Raw genomic sequence first — 21,888 nt, 5'->3', positions numbered from 1 at the left:
GAGGCATCCTCAGGACGTGTTGTCTCGCCAAAATCTAGTACGAGACTGAATCAAAGGGTATAAAAGAGCGGCTCATTTGATTCAGTCTCCTGCGGCGTGCCAGATTTTGGCGAGACAACACGTCCTGAGGATGCCTCGTGTAGAGGCGAAACACGTTTCGAATTGTTTAAAGACAAATATTGGCGGAATTAACAAAAAAGAAAACTCAAATCATTTGTATAATAAATCAAAAAAAAAAACTTGACGTTACTAAGATGGCCACCTGTCCCCATCTTATTAAAAAGAAATCACAGTATCCACTAATAAAACTAAAATCATTAACACTAAATAAAACTAAAATCATTTTTATATGTATACTATCGTATCAATACGTGAAACAAATAAAGGAGAAAAAATTGGTAGAGCTCGACCGCAGCGCCAACTATCGGTACAAATATCCGTCATCATTTATTTTTTTTAATTTTATACCGCTCATTCTTCTCAGGTATGAGAATAATAAAATTTTTCTTAGCAATATTTTTATGAAAAAAAAAAAACATGAATACTCACCACAGATAGTCTTCTGCGCGTGTAACGTGTACGTGTCTCTGTCGCAGGCCACGCCTGCACGTGACGCCTGCAGCGTGATGGCGGCCTGGATGCGAGTGACGCCGGGACATCTCTGGTCACTGGAGCACGCCTCCAGTCTCGCCGCCGGGAACAGCGCCAGAGGTCCTGTGCCGGGGGCGTAGTCCACTCGTTCCGCGATACCTGCAACGATAAGGTAGGTTTTAGTAATGTTGGTCACTAAAGCCTTAATACGATCGTAAGTGATAGGCCAATGAGTGTCTTAATCTGGTCCGACCAGCGGCTAAGTGATCGTCGGCGTGGTCTTTTGCCCTCACCTGGCCTATGACTATCAGTTTGTCTAAATTACTGGGAAGGCGTCGGGCAATGTGGCCAAAATACCCCAAGATCTTTTGATATCAAATTGTGAACAATCTAGTGCCAATTCGAAGTTGCTCCAACATAGACTCGTTTGCTCTCTTAGCCCTCCACGGTATGCGAAGCATAATTCTCCAACACCACATCTCAAACACGTCAATCTATTTCCTCCCTGCCGCTCGGATTGTCCAGGCCTCATAAGAAGGAACCATAGAGGAGGAGTCTCTATGGCGATGAGGTACCTCGAATGTCTATAATAATGGAGCCACACTAAGGAACCAACAACAGACGAACAAATCTACTAACATTAAAATATAACACAAAAAATTACGGTTAACAAATAATTCGATAAAAATCTTGTATTTAAAATCTATATTGGGACTTCTTTTGCTATAAGAGTTGCAAATTGCAAAGGCTCTGGTAGCGACCCACATTGATAATATCGAGAAAAATAGTTGATGACCCATTTTGCAGATAATTCATTTAAAATAATACAACCTTGGTTTATATTTGCACGAAAAAGATTGTATGACAATTGGTGGAATATCAGTGTCAATTTCGACCTAATTGTTCAACAAAGAAAAATGACAAAATAAGTGCAAAACTGCATAGTAAATGCGACATATGCTAGAGGGTTCATCAATTATTATAAAGGCAATATATATCGCGGTTACCTTTCCATCCAGCCCTGCACGGTTTGTTCACTTTGATGGTCACCATGACGGGCGCAGATTGCATCTTCCCGCAATCGTAGGCGACCACCGACAGTATGTGGTTGTGCGACTTTTCGTAGTCTAAAGGCTCCGTATTGCGGATCACTCCTGAAAGAAATATTAATTTATTATTTAAATTAGGTAATGATATTGTTATCTAATATATAAAATTCTCATGTCGCGGTGTTTCTCGTTAAACTCCTTCGAAACGGCTTGACCGATTCTGATGAAATTTTGAGTGCATATTGGGTAGGTCTGAGAATCGGACAACATCAATTTTTCATCCCCCTAAATGGTTGGATGGTCCACGCCAATTTTTCTTTTAAATTGTTTTGACATTCTTTTTTAAATTTGATTGATTATGGGTCAGCATTAAAAAATACATACAACTTCAAATTTTCACCCATCTACGATTAACAGTTACTTTGTATCGCGATTTTAATATCGGCAATACAACGTTTGCTGGGTCAGCTAGTGGGTATATAATAATAATAATATTGACACACTCTTACACTAATTATCTAGCCCCAAACAAGGCATAGCCTGTGCTATGGTTACAAGAAAACGATATATTTAATACAATATACTTAATTACCATGACTCGGAAACAAACATTCATATCCATCATATAAATTAATGCACCTACCGGGATTCGAACCCGGGAATATGAGGTAGGGCATCTGCTTATCAACAGTTGCTGTAGTAAAAATCGGACAAATCCATGAAATATTTCTTCCACTTACTGATAACTAAATAGAAAAACCTTCTCTTACGTGGCCCGTTTTATATCTTACACGCAACTATTACGCAATTATTGTACGCACTGTTTGTTGACTGTTTAGTGTTTCTACGGTATTTTGTTTACATATTTGCTCGGAGATTGAGTGTGGTACAAGCTGTCGCACGCAATGAGCTTCGCTTAAAATCCAGCGTTTTTGTAGCACTTGCTACAGACAGCAGTACACATACAGGATGTTACAAAACTACCCGTAAAGCCTCTCAAATGTCTCAAGGCGACGAGCGCACTTATTGTAGTGCCGCTTTTGAGTTTTTCAAGAATCCTGAGCGGCACTGCATTATAATGGGCAGGACGTATCAATTACCATCAGCTGAACGTCCTGCTCGTTACTTACTTACCTACTGTCATAAGAAAAATGAAAATCTATAGAAAGAGGCGTTATTTGGCGGTAATCCATAATTATCCAAATGTTGTGAGTTTTCAGGCATCCTCAGGAGATGTTGACTAGCCAAATTCTGGCACAGTCTCGTACCAGAGGCGAAACAGGTGTCGATTTGGGTAAAAGACAAATCTGAGCAGAATTCACCCTTAAGTATTAAAAATACACTTTTACGAACAACTAGAATACAACAAACCACAGTCGGGTGACCAGCAGCCAGCACATCCGATACTTTCGACTGCCCCAACAAGAAGTGCCCAATAGCCGAGAGCAATTCCTAATAGTTGCCCTACTACTAATCTTAATAATACGAAACTACCAACATCATAATAAAGTGATATAATAAATAATATAATAATATAAATATAATTTAATAGAATATTAACAGGTGACAAATGATTCTATTAATATTATCATAACTGAATGTTGGTACTAATTGGAATGTCAAATAACCATTACATAAGTTAACTCACAATATTTGGATTTGAACAGCCAGATAAGGAAGTAATATCGCTTGTGGTGATTTCGCTTCTATCTTTTAGAGGCGCAGTACCCACCTTCACTGTTGATAGCGAACGGCTGGCTCCGGTCCGTGATGATCTCGTACTTGCAGATATCGCCGTAGCGCGGCGTACAGTCGCGGTCGGTCGCCTCCACCCGCAGTATCTCGTCGTATATCTTGCCCTCGTCGATGGAGCGCACGTACGTCGCCTGGCTGAACACCGGCGGGAACTCGTTGACATCCGTCACTGTTATGTGCACCGGTACACTGAAATGCAAAATTGAGCAATACATTTACACTTGCGCGGGATAAATTGGCTTGTTGTTATATTCTCGTTAAACTTATGTATATCGGTGCAAATACTATAACACACCTATTATAAAAAAGTTCATAAATCATCATTTGATTAGATTGAGGTATGAAATTATTGTTAAAAAACATTAATCGAAAAAACGTGCGCCGAGCGCGAGGTATCTCCCTATGGAAACTCCATAGGGAGTGCCGCTTGCGCCCCTCTCTCCCCATGAGAAGGTCGCCTTCGATGTAGGCTTAGAGGGCACCTGCCCAAAGCCAACTGCAGGTGGTGTTTAGTGGGTAGGCACCTAGGTTTTCACGTGAGTCCCACATAACCAACGCAGACTTAGGCTGCGTTGGTATGCATGAGCATTCACCACCTCCCTCCCGTCGTTATCCCGGAGGGTAGCCCATTCCCTTGCTTGGGCGCAAAAAAAAAAAAAAAAGACACGCGAGGCATTCTTGCTCAAGCTGTCGTACGGTGCGGACCTCATTGGGACGTTTCGCTGCTCGTGGAATATACAAAGGTAATCAAATACTTTTATTGGAGAATCTACAGCTTAATACTTTACAATAGATACATGATAAAATAACAGAAAGCCATTTACAGATTCTCACGAGTAGCTATGTAAAATATAAAACAACGACAATGTGAGTGTTACGTACACGAATCAAATGTTTAACACTATTCTATTACTTATCTAAGTACATATTATCAGCACGACCACCAAATTGACCAAAGAACTCATTTCCTAATTGACGCTTAATGGAATCAGAGCTGCTACAGAATAAGTCAGTACTTGTTGCAGTTTTCTTTCGATGATCCAATATTGAGCGATCACTAGCAAGTAAACAGTTATGCTGACGCACACATTTTAAAAGCAATATCGAGGTTCATTCCTCGTCATATAAACATTAAAGGAGACATTTCTTTTTGTTCGAGGAATAGGCCCACCACGAAATGTGATGTATAGTAATGAAACATATATTGGTTTATTCCTTGTAATCTCTAGATTACAATGATATATTTAGTTATAAATGGTCTAACCGGAATACTGAGAAATACGACAAAATTTGAACGTCAAAATAACCTAAAAATCATATATAAATGTTAGTAATAAGCTATTACGTAATATCTTGACATAAAATAGAAACGGCCAAAATTAAGTAGGAGTGTAAATATTACTATCTGATATTAAAATAAACAGAGCCTGTAGGAAGAGTAAGGATACAGAAAATGTTCATCACACTAATATATTAATAGTCCCAGGCGTGTGTACACCGACACCCTAATACTTCAGTTTAGCAGTCAGGGCAATCACCGTAACCACTAGAGACCACCGTAACCACCAGAAGCCTTGCCAAAAATACTTAACAACCATCATTGTAATCTTAACAACCATAAGTAAATACTATTGAGGTAAGGTTTTGTACACTGTTTATCATAGGAAGAAATAACACATTGTTTATATAGTATAAATATTTATTAGTCATCATCATTTTTAAAATCATCTTTTATAATTAGAATCTCATCCAGAAACGATGCAGGTGCCTCAGTCTCAACTTGATGCCCTGCCCTAAATACCACCCAACAGACATTTCATGTTCACAGCAACCCACAGAATGTCTACCGACCAAACCATTGCAACAGTAACCAGGCAAGATCAGCTCGAGTATTAGATGGGTCAACCAGATAAGTTTTTCTAATTGTGTGCCTTGATTGTATCCTAGAGTCTTCAGGTATCTCAGACACTAATTAATGTTTTCGCACATTACAATAAACGTACTGCACAATTTACACAACGACTCTCTGGAGTATAATATGCTGTAAATGCGATATTAAAATCTATGAAATAAATTAAATAATTATAATAATACAAAGAAAACTTTCACGCAACTCGAAAGAAACGAAAAATACGGAATTCTGTTTTGACAACATAAAAATCAAAATGACAGATGCACAGTTCACAGATATAGACTTTGTCTATGTTACTTTATTCCATTGCACGGTTATATTAAACTATGTAGTTAATGCTAAATTAGTATAATCTCTAAAATAATAATTAAAATGAGGTTCATGGATCCAATAGATATTTGTTACTTTTCAAAAGCCGATAATCACTGTGGTACCACCACATTTTGCAGTAAAATTTTCTATTTTCTAACATGAATGTCACAAATGCTTCATTGAACGCATTTTATTGCCACGGTGACCATAACTGTATACAGGAAATGTATCAAGCATTTGCCTTTTTATCATAATTTCATGAACCCGGTTAGATTTTACAACAAAATATGGCCTGTTGACAATAATAAATTAATTACAATTTTACTAAAACCAAAAAAAAATGTCTCCTTTAAAGTGTCATACTTAAGTATTTATAAAAGAAAAAGGAAACAACTTAAAACTACACACAAATATATATAGTGCTAAGACATTATATGTACAACATTACAAACTAAAGAATTTACGAATACCCTCAATATTAATACGTTAATAATACTGTTGCTTTTTATACAGAGTGATTATTTAATTAACTAACAATATAAACCTACAAGAACGACGAGGAGGGGAAAAAATAAATAAAAATGACATCTACATGAGTTAAAACATTAATTGAGTTGTAGCCGGCGTTTAAAGGAGTATGCTCTTTTCTTGAAGGTTGAAAAGATTAGAGTTGTAGTAAAGTCTGAATAAAAGATATTATTATAACACTGGAAATAAGGGATTGCTTGTTCTAGTAGGCTTCATAAGATACATAATAGCTTTAAGGGTAAATGTATACACTTCTATAATAAAGTCCCAGTCACTGTTCAGGCATTATCTATAAATAAATTTAAATGTTTTATAAAAAAAATGCCTCTGTCGTAAATCCTATTACTCGACTGCTGAATATCTAAATGATCGGACAGCCTGGGACTAGATTGTGATTATTTTATAGCGATAGAAATGACTGTACAATATTGTATATTTTTATTGAAAAGAGCGCAAAAAAAAAGAATGCTGGGAGAGTTTCTTGCGCCGCTTCTTCTCTCTCAGAGCGCCATTTGTTTCCGATGCGGTAGTAGTATCTAGTAGTTATTAGAAATAACATCAAAAATAATTCTAAAGGAATCAATTTTGAGAAAATAAATGCCTTTTATGCCTTTTTAAGGATCAAGTGAACAAGTTGCTACAATTTTGTATAATGCTGAAAAGTGTGGCCTAGACAGTGGGTACTCACGTGTTGGAGTAGGATCCGTCACAGCCGACTGCGGCGATGTCGAACTTGTAGTTGCGGCGCTTCTCGCAGTTGAGCGGGTAGCGCACGCGCAGCCGCGCCTCGTTCTCGTCGATCACCATTATCTGTGACGTCATAATACATACCAGTCAATATTACTTGTTGCTCAAAATATAAGCCGAGTCACCGACATGCTCCTGACTGACGCATGCGATAAATAAATAATTAAAAAAAAATAAGTATATTAAGTTTTATTCCGAAGATACTTGGCCCTTATCTAACAATAATGCGGTAACCTTTGATTAAGGATTGGTTTCCGCTGTACTGCAACTAGATACCGCACTAACTAATAACAATAGCTTTTTTACTGCGGCAACTATTAGATGCATGTGTGCGTGGCATCTTGACACTCCCAATCTTTCAAATTTTGTACCATGCTTCGTGTTATTTTACATTGAAATTAATATACTACAAAATATGATATGTGATCCCAGTGTCTTTCTTACTTCTAGTAGTATTATTTTTACAAAGTTTTACTACGCAACCCGGCATTTTAGTTTCAATTATTAGCAAAATTTAACAGAATATGTGGCACGTCAACGTCACACATTGTTCGAGTCTGGCTCGAGTACGCCCAGCATGAGTAACAGTAGTATTGCCGCACTATGCGACTACACCTGCGGTATGTAGTTGGAGGGCAGCGGAGACCAATCCTAAATCTAAGGCAATAACCAAATTTAATAAAAAGTTATTAAAGTTTTAAGAGACAATGATTTTCACAAGTATTTTGAAAGCAAATTATGAACGCGGACGATGTCGTGGCAATCAGCTAGTTAGTAATATTCACAGACAATGTTTCAAGTAGTTCACAGTTATTTAATAGAGTAATAACATTTATATAGTTATGATTTATGTGTTTTAAAACTATGGTTAAATTTTGCTAAGAGCGTCACATAGCTGAACGTGACAGCTCAGTTACATTCATACACACATAACAAACAGCTCAGTTCACCTAAAGTAGTTCTCACTTTAAAAATAAATCCACAGTAAGCAAGAAATATTTAAACAATTTGTTATGTTTTTAAGGTGATAACCCTCACTTCTAGGATTAATACACAAATAAAATTTGAAAAGCAAAATTTTATGAACGATTTGCTTGACAACCTTGCAGTAATCTAGAATACTGTAGCATAGTTTGGTCTCCTCAATACAACATTCACCAATTAAGAGTTGAACGCATTCAAAAACGGTTCTTATGGCACCTTGCTTTTTCTTGTGGGGTACATAAGCAATTGCCATCGTACTGCGATAAGTTGAGACACTTTAACTTGAAAAGTCTTTCTGTTCGACGACAAATTCTAGATCTAATATTTTTATACAAAATAATTAGAAATCAGTTCGACAGTCCATCACTCGTGCACTCCATCAGCTTACGAGTTCCCCGCCGAGTACCAAGCCGTGCGCAGGTCGGAGCTGGCCTGTTCCATCAGCCATTTGGCAAAACTAACCTTAAGCAATTTTCTCCCATACCACGTCTATCAAGAACTTATAACTCCATCTGTGGTGAAGTAGATATTTTTAAAGATTCTTTACCTGCTTTTAAAAAAAAATATTACGAGATTGTTAGGCGCCAAAATATGATTAATATTCTTCTTCTTCTCTTTTTTTTTCCTTCTTTTAAAATTCGTATCTTGATTTTATAATTTTTGCTTTATTTTATATAATTGTTTTCTTGGTGTCACGGAAGCAAAGACTGTGCATGTTGTGACACCTTAATTTGTTGTACATTCAACTCATTATTTGTGAATATTTGAAGTATTTTAAGCATATTAGAATGTAACAACTACTGGTTGTCCTATAAATAAATAAATAAATAAATTTATTTATTTAGTGAAGCGCCATCTATACGTGTATCACATAAACCTGTCATATTACAACTTTCAATGTTTATAATAGCTGAAGTTATGAGTAAATTTTGGTAAACCCCACATTCGTGTTTTAATAACCTTTATTACACAAATAAATAACTATAAGCTTACTGAAGTGCAACAGCTTTCATCGCAATGCAGTTTGTCATTGAAACAATCAAATATTTGTAAAACCCTATTTTTCAGAGAATTTTCTTAATTATATTTTTCAAGTGAAAGATTCTTTGGCGGCGTTGAGCACTATTCTTGGGCTGGGTAAAAAATGTTAAACTCGCACCAGGACTCGTGACCTGATCGATAATTCGTAAGATTGTCGCTGAAGTTATGGATAAAAGTTGATTTTTCTGAGAGATAAACTTTTTAATGTTAAATAATTGTAATAATTTTGAAAAGTAAAGAAATGTGTTATGTAGGTAATATAAATTGTCATTTTTGTACGATAGGCGCAATAAATGAATATTGTAATGAACCACATAAATACTAGTACTTTTATACTGATAAATAAAGCAATTCGTGTGAAATTATTCACTAACCATTCCAAAATATTCAAAAATGCTAATGTTCAAGTTTACACTTCTTGCCGGCACTCCCGAAGTCAAACCCGTTATTTTTAAATAAACGTATTGATAGGTCCTGGATATTATTGGGAAGTTAGTTGTAAAGGCGGATACACTCACAGCCATTGTGGCAAAATAAGTATTACTTCAAAAGTATGATTGAGTTAACACGGATAAGTTCTTGACGATAAAAACGTGGAACAGGTGTACTTTCATAACAAATAATAACATTTTATAGAGCGACAATAAAAATGTTTATTTCATAAACTCAAAGCGTCGTAAAAACGAGGAATTTCACTAAACGTAGAATTATAGTACCGTTTTATGTGTACCCAGCATCATAACGACCCTTGTTGCAAACAGGATTGGACCAGGTGTAATACAAATTCTACTCCTCCTGTTTTGTATTCTCTGACATGACAGAAAGCAGTAAGAGACCATCCTATCACCAGGTTCCTTAAGATGTTTAAGTGCTCAGAAGAGCTGTTTGACCTGATTCCTTCCACCGAATTCCAGCTTCGCGGATATGTGGCGGTCCTCCACAGTGCGGTTTTCAAAGAACCTTTTTCCACGTACTACAAAGCTGTGGAATGAGCTTCCTTGTGTGGTTTCTCCGGGACGATAGGACATGGGTCCCTTCAAAAGCGCATACACCTTCCTTAAAGGCCGGCAACGCTCCTGTGATTCCTCTGGTGTTGTAAGAGAATGTGGGCGGCGGTATCACTTAATAACAGCGTACAGGTGACGCTCGTTTGTCCTGGTCTTTCATAAAAAATACATATAAAATACTTCTGTTTTGTCAACAGGGCGCACATTGCCAAACACAATAATTATTGTATCTAAGAGCTATTGAGATTCACATAGTGAGGTCGAAACGGGCAATCACTACATTCCACCGTAGAAACCATTGTAATAAAAAGCTGGAAGTTTGTTATATGTTGTCAAAAGATATACCATATACAATCAGTCGACGAGTTTGTGTGAAGATACGTCTTTGGACAACGTCGGTCGCTAAATACAACTAAGGAAAGAGCTTGTGGTGGATGTCTTTACTTAGTATAAAGCTTCTTTAAAATGCTAGAAAGAAAATTTTAACAAACAGGAATTAAATATTTTCTTATTTTTTAGCAAATGATTCTCGATTACTTCAAAGCGAGATCTAGGTATAAGTTATTAAGATGTGGTTGGGAAATAAGCAGCGCCTGCGTAAAAAATGTATAAAATACTAGTTTAGTACATCATGGCTCCCCACTTGCTTTATGTAACTAATCAATTAACAAATAGACATAAAAAATCAATAATTTCTAAATATGGATTTTTTTTTTATAATTTTGTCCAGCTCAGACGAAGAATCAGTCCAACAATCGATTCAATTCACGTGCCTTTTGGGAGTCTTGGATTTTAATCGTACCAAATCATTTTACCATAATTAGTAAAATAATATTGAATTTAAAACATATAAACAGATTGTCATTTAGCAATTATTTTATGAGGTATTACAAAGAAACAAACATAGATAACAACACATAGATGCAACAGCCTTCCAACTCACACAGCCAAGTAAAAGTATGCTTGATACACAAATCAAACCGTCCATAAAACTATAACGCTTGCCTGCACGACATATATTAGACACGTAATAAAATATCCGATCAAAGTAGTGGGCAACTGCAATAAATTTCCAAATTGAATAAAAATATCGCTCTGCAAGAGTCTGAACAGACCGAGCGGCGCCGACCCAATGAACACACCGATCTAGATTCTTATGCATAAGAGGGTAGAGCTCAATTTGGAATCTAATTTAGATGCGGGTAGTTTGTAGATCGTAAAGCATAAACATATCGCAGTTGAAATATTATTGCGGTGCAGAAACGGATTTCTCTGGAGAGATACTTTGCTTATTTACTCTTCCTGTAAAGTGTGAAACGATAAGGAATTTAAATTTATGAGGTTATCAAATATGAGCTTTTGCATTATGTTGGGTCGAACAACATAACTTACATTAATTATATACTCAATAATGACATCAAGTATTTTACTGTCCACAAGTTCAAGAACGGCAAATTAAAAGGTACCAGTGGCAGGCTTTTTTGTAAAGGATCCCGGCCAGAGCCGGCCGGGTACCACTGGAGCCGCTTTTACCGTCGAGGTGTGCCATATTTTTTATTTTGCAGTTTACTGACACATAAATCTTTGATTTAACATAAATCTGGTTAAGGTGATCAGGACAAATTGCAGTACGCTGCTTAGAATTTAGGATTATCAAGAATCAAGAATCCAGGGCCGCACTTTTCTATAGTGGACAAGGTGAAGCATTAGGTTTTTTTTTGCTTAAGCAAACACCGTTTATTTATCGCTCTTAAGAGCACACAGCGCAGAGATAAAGGAAAACATCATCAGGGCGAGATGAATGATACGAAATACAACATATTTTTTTATTGTTCTAATGCTGGTGTCAGTACTGCTTATGCCCCAGCTAGTTTATCATTGCTTCTTTTGTGTGTAGGTCTGTTCACATATAGAGAATTGCTCATCTCTGGCCCAATGCACTCCAGTATAGAACCAAAAAGACTCGTGCAACGCAGTGCTGCTAGAATTATCGGTGATCCAGTACTTTGTGAAAGGCTCAATCACTTGGCGTTGCATATAAACATCACTTTTTGTTTTTTCTATCGCATTATTCCTTTATCGTTTCTTATATCGGGGGATTTTGCATTTTCCAGCGAGCTTTGTTCTGATACCTACTGCCAAATTCGAACATCAAACCATTATCATGGCTCAAACTTAAAATTACCATCTGGACCTGAGGTGTTCCTACACACAGTATGGAGTACAACCAAACTATGGAATGAAATTTTTTGCGAAACGTTTCCAAGTTGAAACAACGGTCGTCAACGCTCCTGTGATCCCTCTACTAACTGCTAACCATTATACAATTAATTTGCAAAAATATAAAATAAGCTTGCAAACAATTCATCGATTTCATTTTCTCTTATTTCATCATATTTATGAAAACAATCAAATGCTCGTTTTTGAAAAGAGTAAATTTTAACGATCAATCGGCGGATAAAATAGTCCGTCACGCACGGTCCAATAATTTCGAACCACCCGCCCGCGGCGTGTAGCGTACGAAACACGATACGGCATTGTGAATGCATAAAGTTCGTACGTTGATTGCTCCATTTTGCATTTCTACAACCCGACATAGTTTGACGCAACGGCAAACTTTTCATTGATTGCATTTTAAATTTTTCAATCCGAACAAATAGTTTATCTGCTTTTTATAGTCGTTATTGTGAGCGCTGAAAAGTAAATAAAACAAACGCCAAACAGTTTAGGCTGTCGGATAAATAATTTGACTAGGTAATATGTATCAAATTTTACAAAACTGTGATGTTTCCGTTAATTTATAAAGAATAAGTAAACATCAATGAAATCATTTATCAACCCTTTATTTAAAATTAGCGTTTCAATAAAATCAAACGGATAATAACGTTTCGTTACAGAAAATTTGAATATAAGTAAATGTTTTATATCGTATCCTTTCACATTCCGTTATTTATTACTTCTCCTAAGTAAGGATAGGACAGGACAACGCCAAGTGGGTACCGCAACGGCGATTCTTTCTGCTGTCAAGCAGAAATGTGCAAGTATTATAATTTAGTTTAAAGAGGCGCCCGCGCCGTAGCCATCGAAATTGCTGGGTTAATAAGACTTACCCCCTTATTCATAACAGTCTGGTAACTTAAAGCATTGCTAATTCGCACTCTGTCTTCTCCTATTGATGTAAGTCAGAATGAGAAAAAACAGTCCTTAGCGGCTTAAAGTTAGCGGACCATTATGAATAAGGGGGTTAACATCTAACGTCTCAAAGCTCAATAGGGACACAACTCAAAATTTGGACGGATTCATACTAGAATCCTAAGTAGCATTGCATTGTAATTAGCATTAGTCCTATGCTCGTTTGGATACGAGTGATGAAGCGACCTTATCGCATCTATTCTTGTAACAAAAATTGACAGCTCAGTCCCGATTGCGATATTGTTCTGTTCCGATTAGGGAAATCGTATGATGCGTTTTTTCGTAACAAGAGGATGTAAATACCACGTAATAAGAGGCAGGACTGCCTCAGTAAAAATTAAAATGTGGTTTAGTATGATAAGTACAGTTATTTGACAAAGTTTGAAATAGTAGTAATTGCAGTATGGCGATTGGTGACGAAGTATAATCAGCCAGTTTGAAACCAAAAAGTTGTTTTAAGCAACGTAGTGGATTTCGGCAATCTCTGCTTTTTTTACAAGATTACAACCGTCATCTGTCAGTCTATCAATGCCTGCACTTTTCATACAATCGAGTGAATCGCTTTTTTCTTCTAAGAAATAGACTCTCTAGACTTCCGCTAGGCTAGTCAATTGTTGGAAAATTTGTATTAGCTGTAAAATTTTGACATTTGGTTGAGTTGACAACTCAAAACATCATATAATAGAGCATAGATAACCCTTTTAATAGTAGTAGAGATATTATTTTATGTTTGGTAGAACAATATTGGTAACTTCGTGGGAGTTTGCCATCAATATGTTGTTGAGGTGCGGCTCCGATTCAATTAAAGTTCTAGATGATAATTATAGAAGAATACGAATCTAAAGCAAACCGTGGATAGGATCGGAATTTAACATCAACGATTTCGAAATTACGAGAATAGCACCGCTGAGTGTATCACTTACCATAGAACTAACGTCTTTTTCTCAAGTATTCATACGATAAAAAGCTAAAAACAAAATCTAGTTGTTTATACAAACCTCAAATGGAGCTTCCCCATGGTGTTTGTTGTTGAGGATGAGGAAGGAGCAGAGCGGACCCCTCGCCCTGATAGTCGGCCTAACTTCCACAAGGGTCTCATTCTCCTTTATCAGTCCGTGGTAGCCTTCATCGGGCTCTGCCAACTCCAGATATGGAATGTCTGCAAAAAAAGAAAGGCCAATATTAAAAAATTATAAAACCTAAGGCGACGACGAATGTTATCGGGACCGTACTACAGCCTAGCGAAAGTCTCTAAGAAAAAAGCAAATCGCTCGAAAGCAAATCTCCGATCCATTACAAAAAGATAACACCGGAAAAAACAGGTGCAAGAAACTCAGAGGGTATGATTTATTTATAATAAAAATCGTTGCAATAAAATTTATTCATTTATATCTTGGGGCAGTCGTTTCATTTCCAAGGTATGTTACAACTTAGAGAATATGAGTTCTGATTTTCACCTTAACTTTTAGGCAACCAAAATAAAGTACAAACTCTCTCCCCAAAGGCTATCATAATATTATAATATCGAAAATATGTCTTTATACATTAAAAGATCTTTAAAGTTTTATAAAAAAACAAAATGACTTACACTTGAAAATGCCATCAGAAATCAGTGAACATATTATAGCGTGGGTATTAAAAATAATTAATGGCACATCGTAACCAAGTCTAAATGGGTTTTAGAGTCTTCAATTAGTTCTCACTTTTACCAAAGTATATATAATAGTGCTTTAACCAAAATTTACTCATAACTTCAGCTATTAGAAACATTCCAAGTTGTAACATGACAGGTTTACGTAATACACGCCTAGATGGCGCTACACTAAATATCTTCAAATTAAGAACGCGCTATGTGAGGTTGGTGCCGTAAGTCCACTACATACTTTAATAGTGCTACATTAAGTTTAAATGCCTAGCTACGGTATAAACTTCAAACCGAAACACAATAATATTTTTTTTCAGAGTAATCTACACAATGTGTAGAACTCTTATAAACAATTAAAAGGTTGAGAGTTTGAAACATACTACATATGACGGCGACTGTGACACAAAAGTAACCGTGACGAATACCTATTACAAAATGAAAATACATAAAATAACAGCTGCCTGTTACTTAAATAATATGTGACATCTGTGATAATTAATATAGTATATACTACACTAGCTAGTAAGCTACAGTGCTGGAGAGTGAAGCGTATAATTTTCGTTGTTTGGTATCAGTTGTTAGCGGCTAGCGCCATCTATACGTATTACGTAGTACTATCTCTTGTGGTTACTTCGAATTTCAAAAGTTCTGTTTATTGTGGTAAAACAGAACTTACATAGTTAATTAATTTAATGACTGATGAAAGAATAATTATTATAATATTTTTGTATGTCGAGTAGATGCTCAAACAGTCATTCTAACATAGTACCTACATTATTAAAATTTGCCCTTATTATTCAAATAATATAAGAATATAGTAGGTAGAAATAAAAGTTATTCTGTAGGTAGTAATAATTATTAAAGTGGTACGTAGTAGAGTTGAGACGTACTAGGCAAAATGCTATACTAGGTATGACGGTGACTGTGAGTTGTGACTCAAAAGTAACAGTGACAAATACCTGTTACAAAATACTAGTTGTTACTATAATACTACTTGTGATAATACACTAGCTACTGTACTAGAGCGCCTAATACAACTAAGTGGAGGATGTTTCTTTTTATGTCATTAGGTTCCTGTAACCTTCGGAGATGTAGAGATCGAGATTTTATCAGAGACAAATTGTCTCCCCTGTTCGGCTTGAGTTTTAAATCACGTTATCAATGCCCTCTAATATACGGGTCTTGAAAGGTTTAGAGTCCTCAGGAGTAAGGTATTCCCTATTCTTTATATTCCAATAAAGAGCTGTTCGTTCCATATATGCTTGTATACAACAGAGTGTCAGGAATAAATTAAAGAATTATTATGACACTGCTAAAAGTAGTGATATTCATATACATACATACATACAAACAATCACGCCTCTTTCCACTAGGGATATGCAGAGACCACTTCTTTGCACTTGCTACGATCCTTATACATACTTGTTTCGCTTCGTCCACTTTCATTATTCCTTTCATACATGCTCTCCGGTTTAGGGTACTCTTGACCTGGCCTTTTTTCAAGACGTCCCTGATTTGATCTTGAAACGTCCGCCTAGGTCTACCCCTTCCAACACCCCTTAAACTTATAATATAGTAGCGTATATATCACCTTACAGCCCAATACTGCGTGACCAATTTTGATTTGTCAATTTGTGTGTGCGTGCGTTAGCTAGCGGTTATCATCGGTAATTTTTTTGAAAAATCATTCGGGTCGATTTGCACCAAAAGTTAAAAGAAATTAAAAAAACGAAATATGCAGTTATTGGATTCTTATAAATCGAGGGAAAAAACCACCCTGTATATGCTAGTATATTGTGGCCACAGCACGAGAGGCAAGGACTGCCGATGACGAATTCTATAAGGTTCCATAAAATACACAATCGTTTGAGGTTCAAATTAATACACCAGTCCCAGGTTATCTTCAGATGTTGCATCTAAATAAATTAAAAAGTTTTATTAAAAATGGCTCGCTTTAAACATACAGATTATCTAAATGACGAAGCAGTCTGAGACTAAATTATGATTCTCTTTGGCCCTGAATAAAGCGCTTATTGTTTTCGAAGCGGCGGCAGTTATTTCATTATCACCGAAAAGAAGAATCAATTTTGAAAAGTAAATGATTTCATGCCTTTTACTGTAGGGCGAAGATTATTTATTCTGTTAATATACCTTTCAAAATTAGGTGAGAAGTTTGTTTTCATATTGTGTGGGAAACATCGATGGCCTAAAATATAATATGTCAAACATATAGTTTTGATAATTCATGAATCACCATTCGCATGGACAGGTCAAGTAGCTAAAATGACAATCAAAATATATTTAATTGTTCCTAGTGCTCTCTACATTTCTTCTAAGACATTATTACTTCAGCAATTCTCAATCCGCACTTAAAATTCTTAATGAGAAGCTAAATCTTATTGGAAGGCCATATATACGCCGGTTGAATAATGCATAGTGGCCCAGATGGAAGGCATTCGTAATTTGGATATCTGCCAAGCACGCTTTCAGTTAATCCAACAAGAATTAGTTTTTAGATAAGCGAATAGAACTGGGTTTCAATGATTCAGGAATAAATTAAAACCAACAAAAAGCTGTAGGTGATAACGATTTGGAATCTATTATCTAAATTTAATACATGAAACGAACTTCAGATTACTGATAAGATTATCAAAGCATTTTTATTTGCAACTTTGGTTGTTGTAATGGTTGAAACGCCTATGAAGTTGCAGATCAAAAGCAATAAGTGAATGTGAATTAGCTTGAGTACTCCGGAGGTACAATTACTTAAGATTTATATAGTCGAACCCTTGACTGGAATCACCAAGGAAAAAGTAATCGTAACCGCCCTTGGCAGACCTAATAAAGAGAAATATTTGCAGAAATTGCTTAAGCTAATGGTAAGCCTGAGATAAAATGAAAGTCCATATTTGATCACGATGCCCTGGCGTTGCGGACTCCTTTGTCTGAGTGATTAAAGAAATGAAATCAAGTGAGTCCATTGAAGAGCGAAATAGCATCTATGTAAATCACTTTACTGGAGTTATTTACGTTGTTTAATTATTTCGTCTCATAATCTCTTTCGTCTTAAGCACTCTTGCAAATTGCTATAAATGTATATTATTTCATAGATCGTTCTGAGTTCTATTAAATTGTTTATATTTGGTTGCGTTTCGCCTCAAGTGTCAAGTGCAACTTACAGTTTAGGGAGATTTTTAGGTTTAATTATTGTTTCTTTTTTGATAAAAATATAAAATAATAATCATTTATGTCATCGCATTGTCTCTTTTGTCTCATATTCATATTTAAGCAAATTGCTACAAATTAATCTTCTACAAATACACCAAACTTACTTATACCTCGAGTTTTAATTATAAATTGTTTTCCTTTCTTTTTGTTTCGTCTCAAGTGCTAATCTCTTCCAAACAGTACCGGGAAAAATCAAACTCCTTAACACCAAGCCAAATCCCGCATTAAATAGTTGATAAATGGCTGTGCTTACGTGGGCCGGTGCCAACATCGTGGGGAGTAGACCCTTACTAATTCGGACAGTTTTACGCTAGTTAAAACCGCAAGTTCATTGTGGCACTCTTAATTAATATTAAGATAAGGTTAATAGTACTCTTGGGGTATTAAAATATTGTTTTAAGGTTTTATGTTCATTTATAGTATAGAAGGACATAAGAGAGGTTTTTTTATCTGGCCAATTGTAATTGGCAATTACAGCGTCATCGATATGAAAACGAGTATGTTTGAATGTTAAGCGAATGAACTAATGGTATATTATATCGCAAAGAGGTTTATCTGTTGGTAAATTTAACGTTCTCCCGAGTTCCAACTTTAATACAGTGGCGTCTATAGACTAGTTTATTGTATCGTTATGACCACGACACTTCGTGTGTAATATCAATAGTATGAGGAATAGTTTTATCAAAGTATTATTGAACGAGTATTGAAATAGGCAACCCCATCGAATATTGTAAAATTTGATCAAAAAGTAGCGATTTCGATTTTCAATCCGGGGCACTCGATAAAGTCAAACAATGAAATACACAATCCGATGCATTTGAAGACCGCTCGACCGCCGCATATTGAAATATTCGATCAAATCAACCATTCTATGCAAATTGTATATCCGCCGCCTGACAGTCTGTCTCATTATTGTCATTCCTATACCTATATCGTCTCCTATGCTAATATCACATTCACAGCAGCACTGTCGCAAATAGAGGTGCAATTGTATTGTTGCACGTTAGTAATTCACAGTTCATACCAATGCAATAGTGTACAATACTACGGTACAAAAAGAAGATAATACAGGTTCGTAGTTCTCATTCTGCACAGGCCATTTCAAATTGTTTTCATTAGGCTATGCAATTTTGTTATTCACAATTTCTTCTTGATTCTAGTGAATTTAAGAGATAGGCTGCTGACAGTTTCTTATCAGTTGTTCTACCCATGTCATGGCCCCTATACGGACTGCTATAGCTTCATGAAGTTTACCATGTGATATTGCGTTATGTATGTTATTGAGACGCACATTGTAATGGGCGGAAGGTATATTTTCCAGAAGTAAAGTGATCACCTCCGCCCACATTCTCTTGCAAGTTGCAACACCACTTACCATCAAATGCCCGTTCACCTTATCATTTTTTAACATAAAAAGTCCTATTATTCCTGAAATCAAATAAACCCTTAGAAGATGAAAAAGAAACATTGTTTCAAGCGAGATTTATACAAATTCCTCGGTTAATAACTAGTATTTTAGCCGGCGTAATTGCTGGCTGCATTTGCTAATAAACACAGGAAGCTGAATGTTCGGAAATAGCACTTCAACGCGGAAATTGCACTTTAATTTATGTTTTTCAACAGCTTTTCATTTAGTAAATAGTGCATTGGTTTAGGGCTATTTTATGCATTTCCCTCAGGATCAATGTAATATAGTCGAAGATATTTTGATTATCTAACGTCATTAGTCACCCGTGCCTATATTGATTGGAAATTCAACGAAATCGTGTAAGTTTACCAGATGATCAATGTTAATGTTTAGTTGGAGATACTCGAGATTTTTTTTAAAGATTTATTGTAAGTAGTTCCTCGATAGACTGGACAGATTTTGATGGGAATAGTACTGGTAATAATAAATAACTTGTGATATAAGAAGTAACTTAGTCTACATTTATTTTATAGAGCTGGAACGGACGGCGTAAAAATACTGAAACCTGTGTAATAATGAACAACATGTTTGAGTATTTCTGTTGAATCACTTCGTAAAGACTTATGACGGCAATGAGTTGAAACAAAAAGCTCTTTGTTTACCATTTCAGTCGAAGATGATCGAAGATGTCCACTGCTGGACAAAAGCCTCCCCCAAAGATCGACATGACGATCGCTCCTGCGCTGCTCTCATCCAACCTGATCGATAGATTGGATGAGGGCAGCTCTCTGTTTGGTATGAAATAAATATAAAAATAAGTGTCAGGCAATGAATATCTTACCACTGCTTACTCCATTAATGCTCAACCTTTTCGCTTTTACTAATAATTTTTAATTTTAATGGTTATATTGTCATTACGGCTTGGGACCAAGCCTTGAGGAATCGAGCGGAGCAAGGTTACCTCTCTCGCACAAGATCGCCATAGTTTAAATTCAGAATTAAAAGCATTTTTAATTTTTTACAAACATACTTAATACAATTTTCTTCACAAAACTAACAAAACTATGTCATGTGAAATAGTATTTGTGTACACTTAATAAATTTTCGACAAGTTTTTATCTAGATTGAACGATTAGACTGATGATCCAACTGTAATAGTTAGGCGTATTTTGGTGATTTTTTCGCACTGTATAAAAAATAGAAATCTAAAGAAAATATGAATTTTCTTCTCATATTCTGAAGATATACTATTATATTTTGTAAAAAGATAAGCTTTATGTAAACCGTGAAGAAATGGTTTCAATTATGCGCTATTTTGACGATTTCTTGGGTTAGCGGCCTAAAAACGAACGAACGACCAAACCGGGAGCACCATGTCAAAAGTACATACGGTTAGCAAAATAACGTCAGAGAGACTACAACAAGATTACGGCACAGTTCCAAAGCCCCACGTTGTTAGTATTAAGTATAATATTTTATATTTGAAAGTAGCGGTTGCCCACAAACTCTGCGTAGGTTCCCTTTAAGGCCGCAATAGATAGAACCATATGTGAAATTTAAAGAGTGTGCCTGGACCAGTAAAAAACAGAAATGGCAAAGAATATATTTAAAAAAAAACAATTTTTAATGTAATTATGTGTATATATAGGCATGTTAATATAATTAGGATATTAAGAGCGATCCCGCCCCCACGGATAAACTTTACATGGTTTCTTGTGGCTGACTTGATATGTGCTATATGTATTAATATTTTTTAACAATAAATAAAATAAATAGTGCCAGATTTTGGCGAGACAACACGTCCTGAGGATGCCTAGTGTAGAGGCGAAACACGTGTCGAATTGTTTAAAGACAAATATTGGCGGAATTAACAAAAAAGAAAACTCAAATCATTTGTATAATAAATCAAAAAAAAAACTTGACGTTACTAAGATGGCCACCTGTCCCCATCTTATTAAAAAGAAATCACAGTATCCATTCGGAAAAGTCTTTATTCATCGATAAATGGCTGTTTCCTATTTACCATCGCAACTTGAATCGAATCTATATTCAGATTTGACAAACGACTCGGGTCAGACCCTCAGGGCTGGCTCGTAAATCCGCCGCTCCGGCCAACTCCGCTGAGAGTACCGTTCAGCGCGCCAGCCCTATTTACGACCGAGATATATTACTCAAAGGGTGTAAAGGGAAGCGAAAAATGTAAAATGTTTAGCCGAGGGTCATGGTCGATCGACATAAATCCCTGTTACACTACTATTTGACACATTGGATCATGATTCATCATGCTTCACTACATGAAACTATAGCGGTTTACTTGATCCAACGTAGCTCATAATATTCAAAGACTATTGTTATGAGTTACGCAATACTTATGTCTCAAGGTGACGAGCGCAGTTGTAGTGCCGCTCAGAGATATTGGGTTTTCAAGAATCCTGAGCGGCAGTGCCTTGTAATGGGTAGGGCGTATCAATTACCATCAGCTGAACGTC

The 21,888-nt window shown here is 36.1% G+C and overlaps 1 protein-coding gene across 1 annotated transcript in view; it reads right to left on the bottom strand.

The window, feature by feature from the left end:
• LOC126974772 (calsyntenin-1) overlaps positions 1-21,888 on the bottom strand; it is a 253,363-nt gene that overhangs the window by 16,389 nt on the left and 215,086 nt on the right. Inside the window, exons 2-6 of the mRNA XM_050822440.1 lie at positions 14,117-14,277; positions 6,836-6,957; positions 3,373-3,584; positions 1,599-1,745; positions 550-750 (exon numbers count right to left, since the gene is read on the bottom strand). Coding sequence (XP_050678397.1) covers positions 550-750; positions 1,599-1,745; positions 3,373-3,584; positions 6,836-6,957; positions 14,117-14,277 — 843 coding nt within the window. The remainder of the gene's footprint in view (positions 1-549; positions 751-1,598; positions 1,746-3,372; positions 3,585-6,835; positions 6,958-14,116; positions 14,278-21,888) is intronic.

This window comes from Leptidea sinapis, chromosome 33, assembly GCF_905404315.1.
Source record: "Leptidea sinapis chromosome 33, ilLepSina1.1, whole genome shotgun sequence".
NCBI lineage: Eukaryota > Metazoa > Arthropoda > Insecta > Lepidoptera > Pieridae > Leptidea > Leptidea sinapis.
Note: the sequence above shows the minus strand (reverse complement) of the source record. Positions and strands in the feature narration are given on the sequence as shown.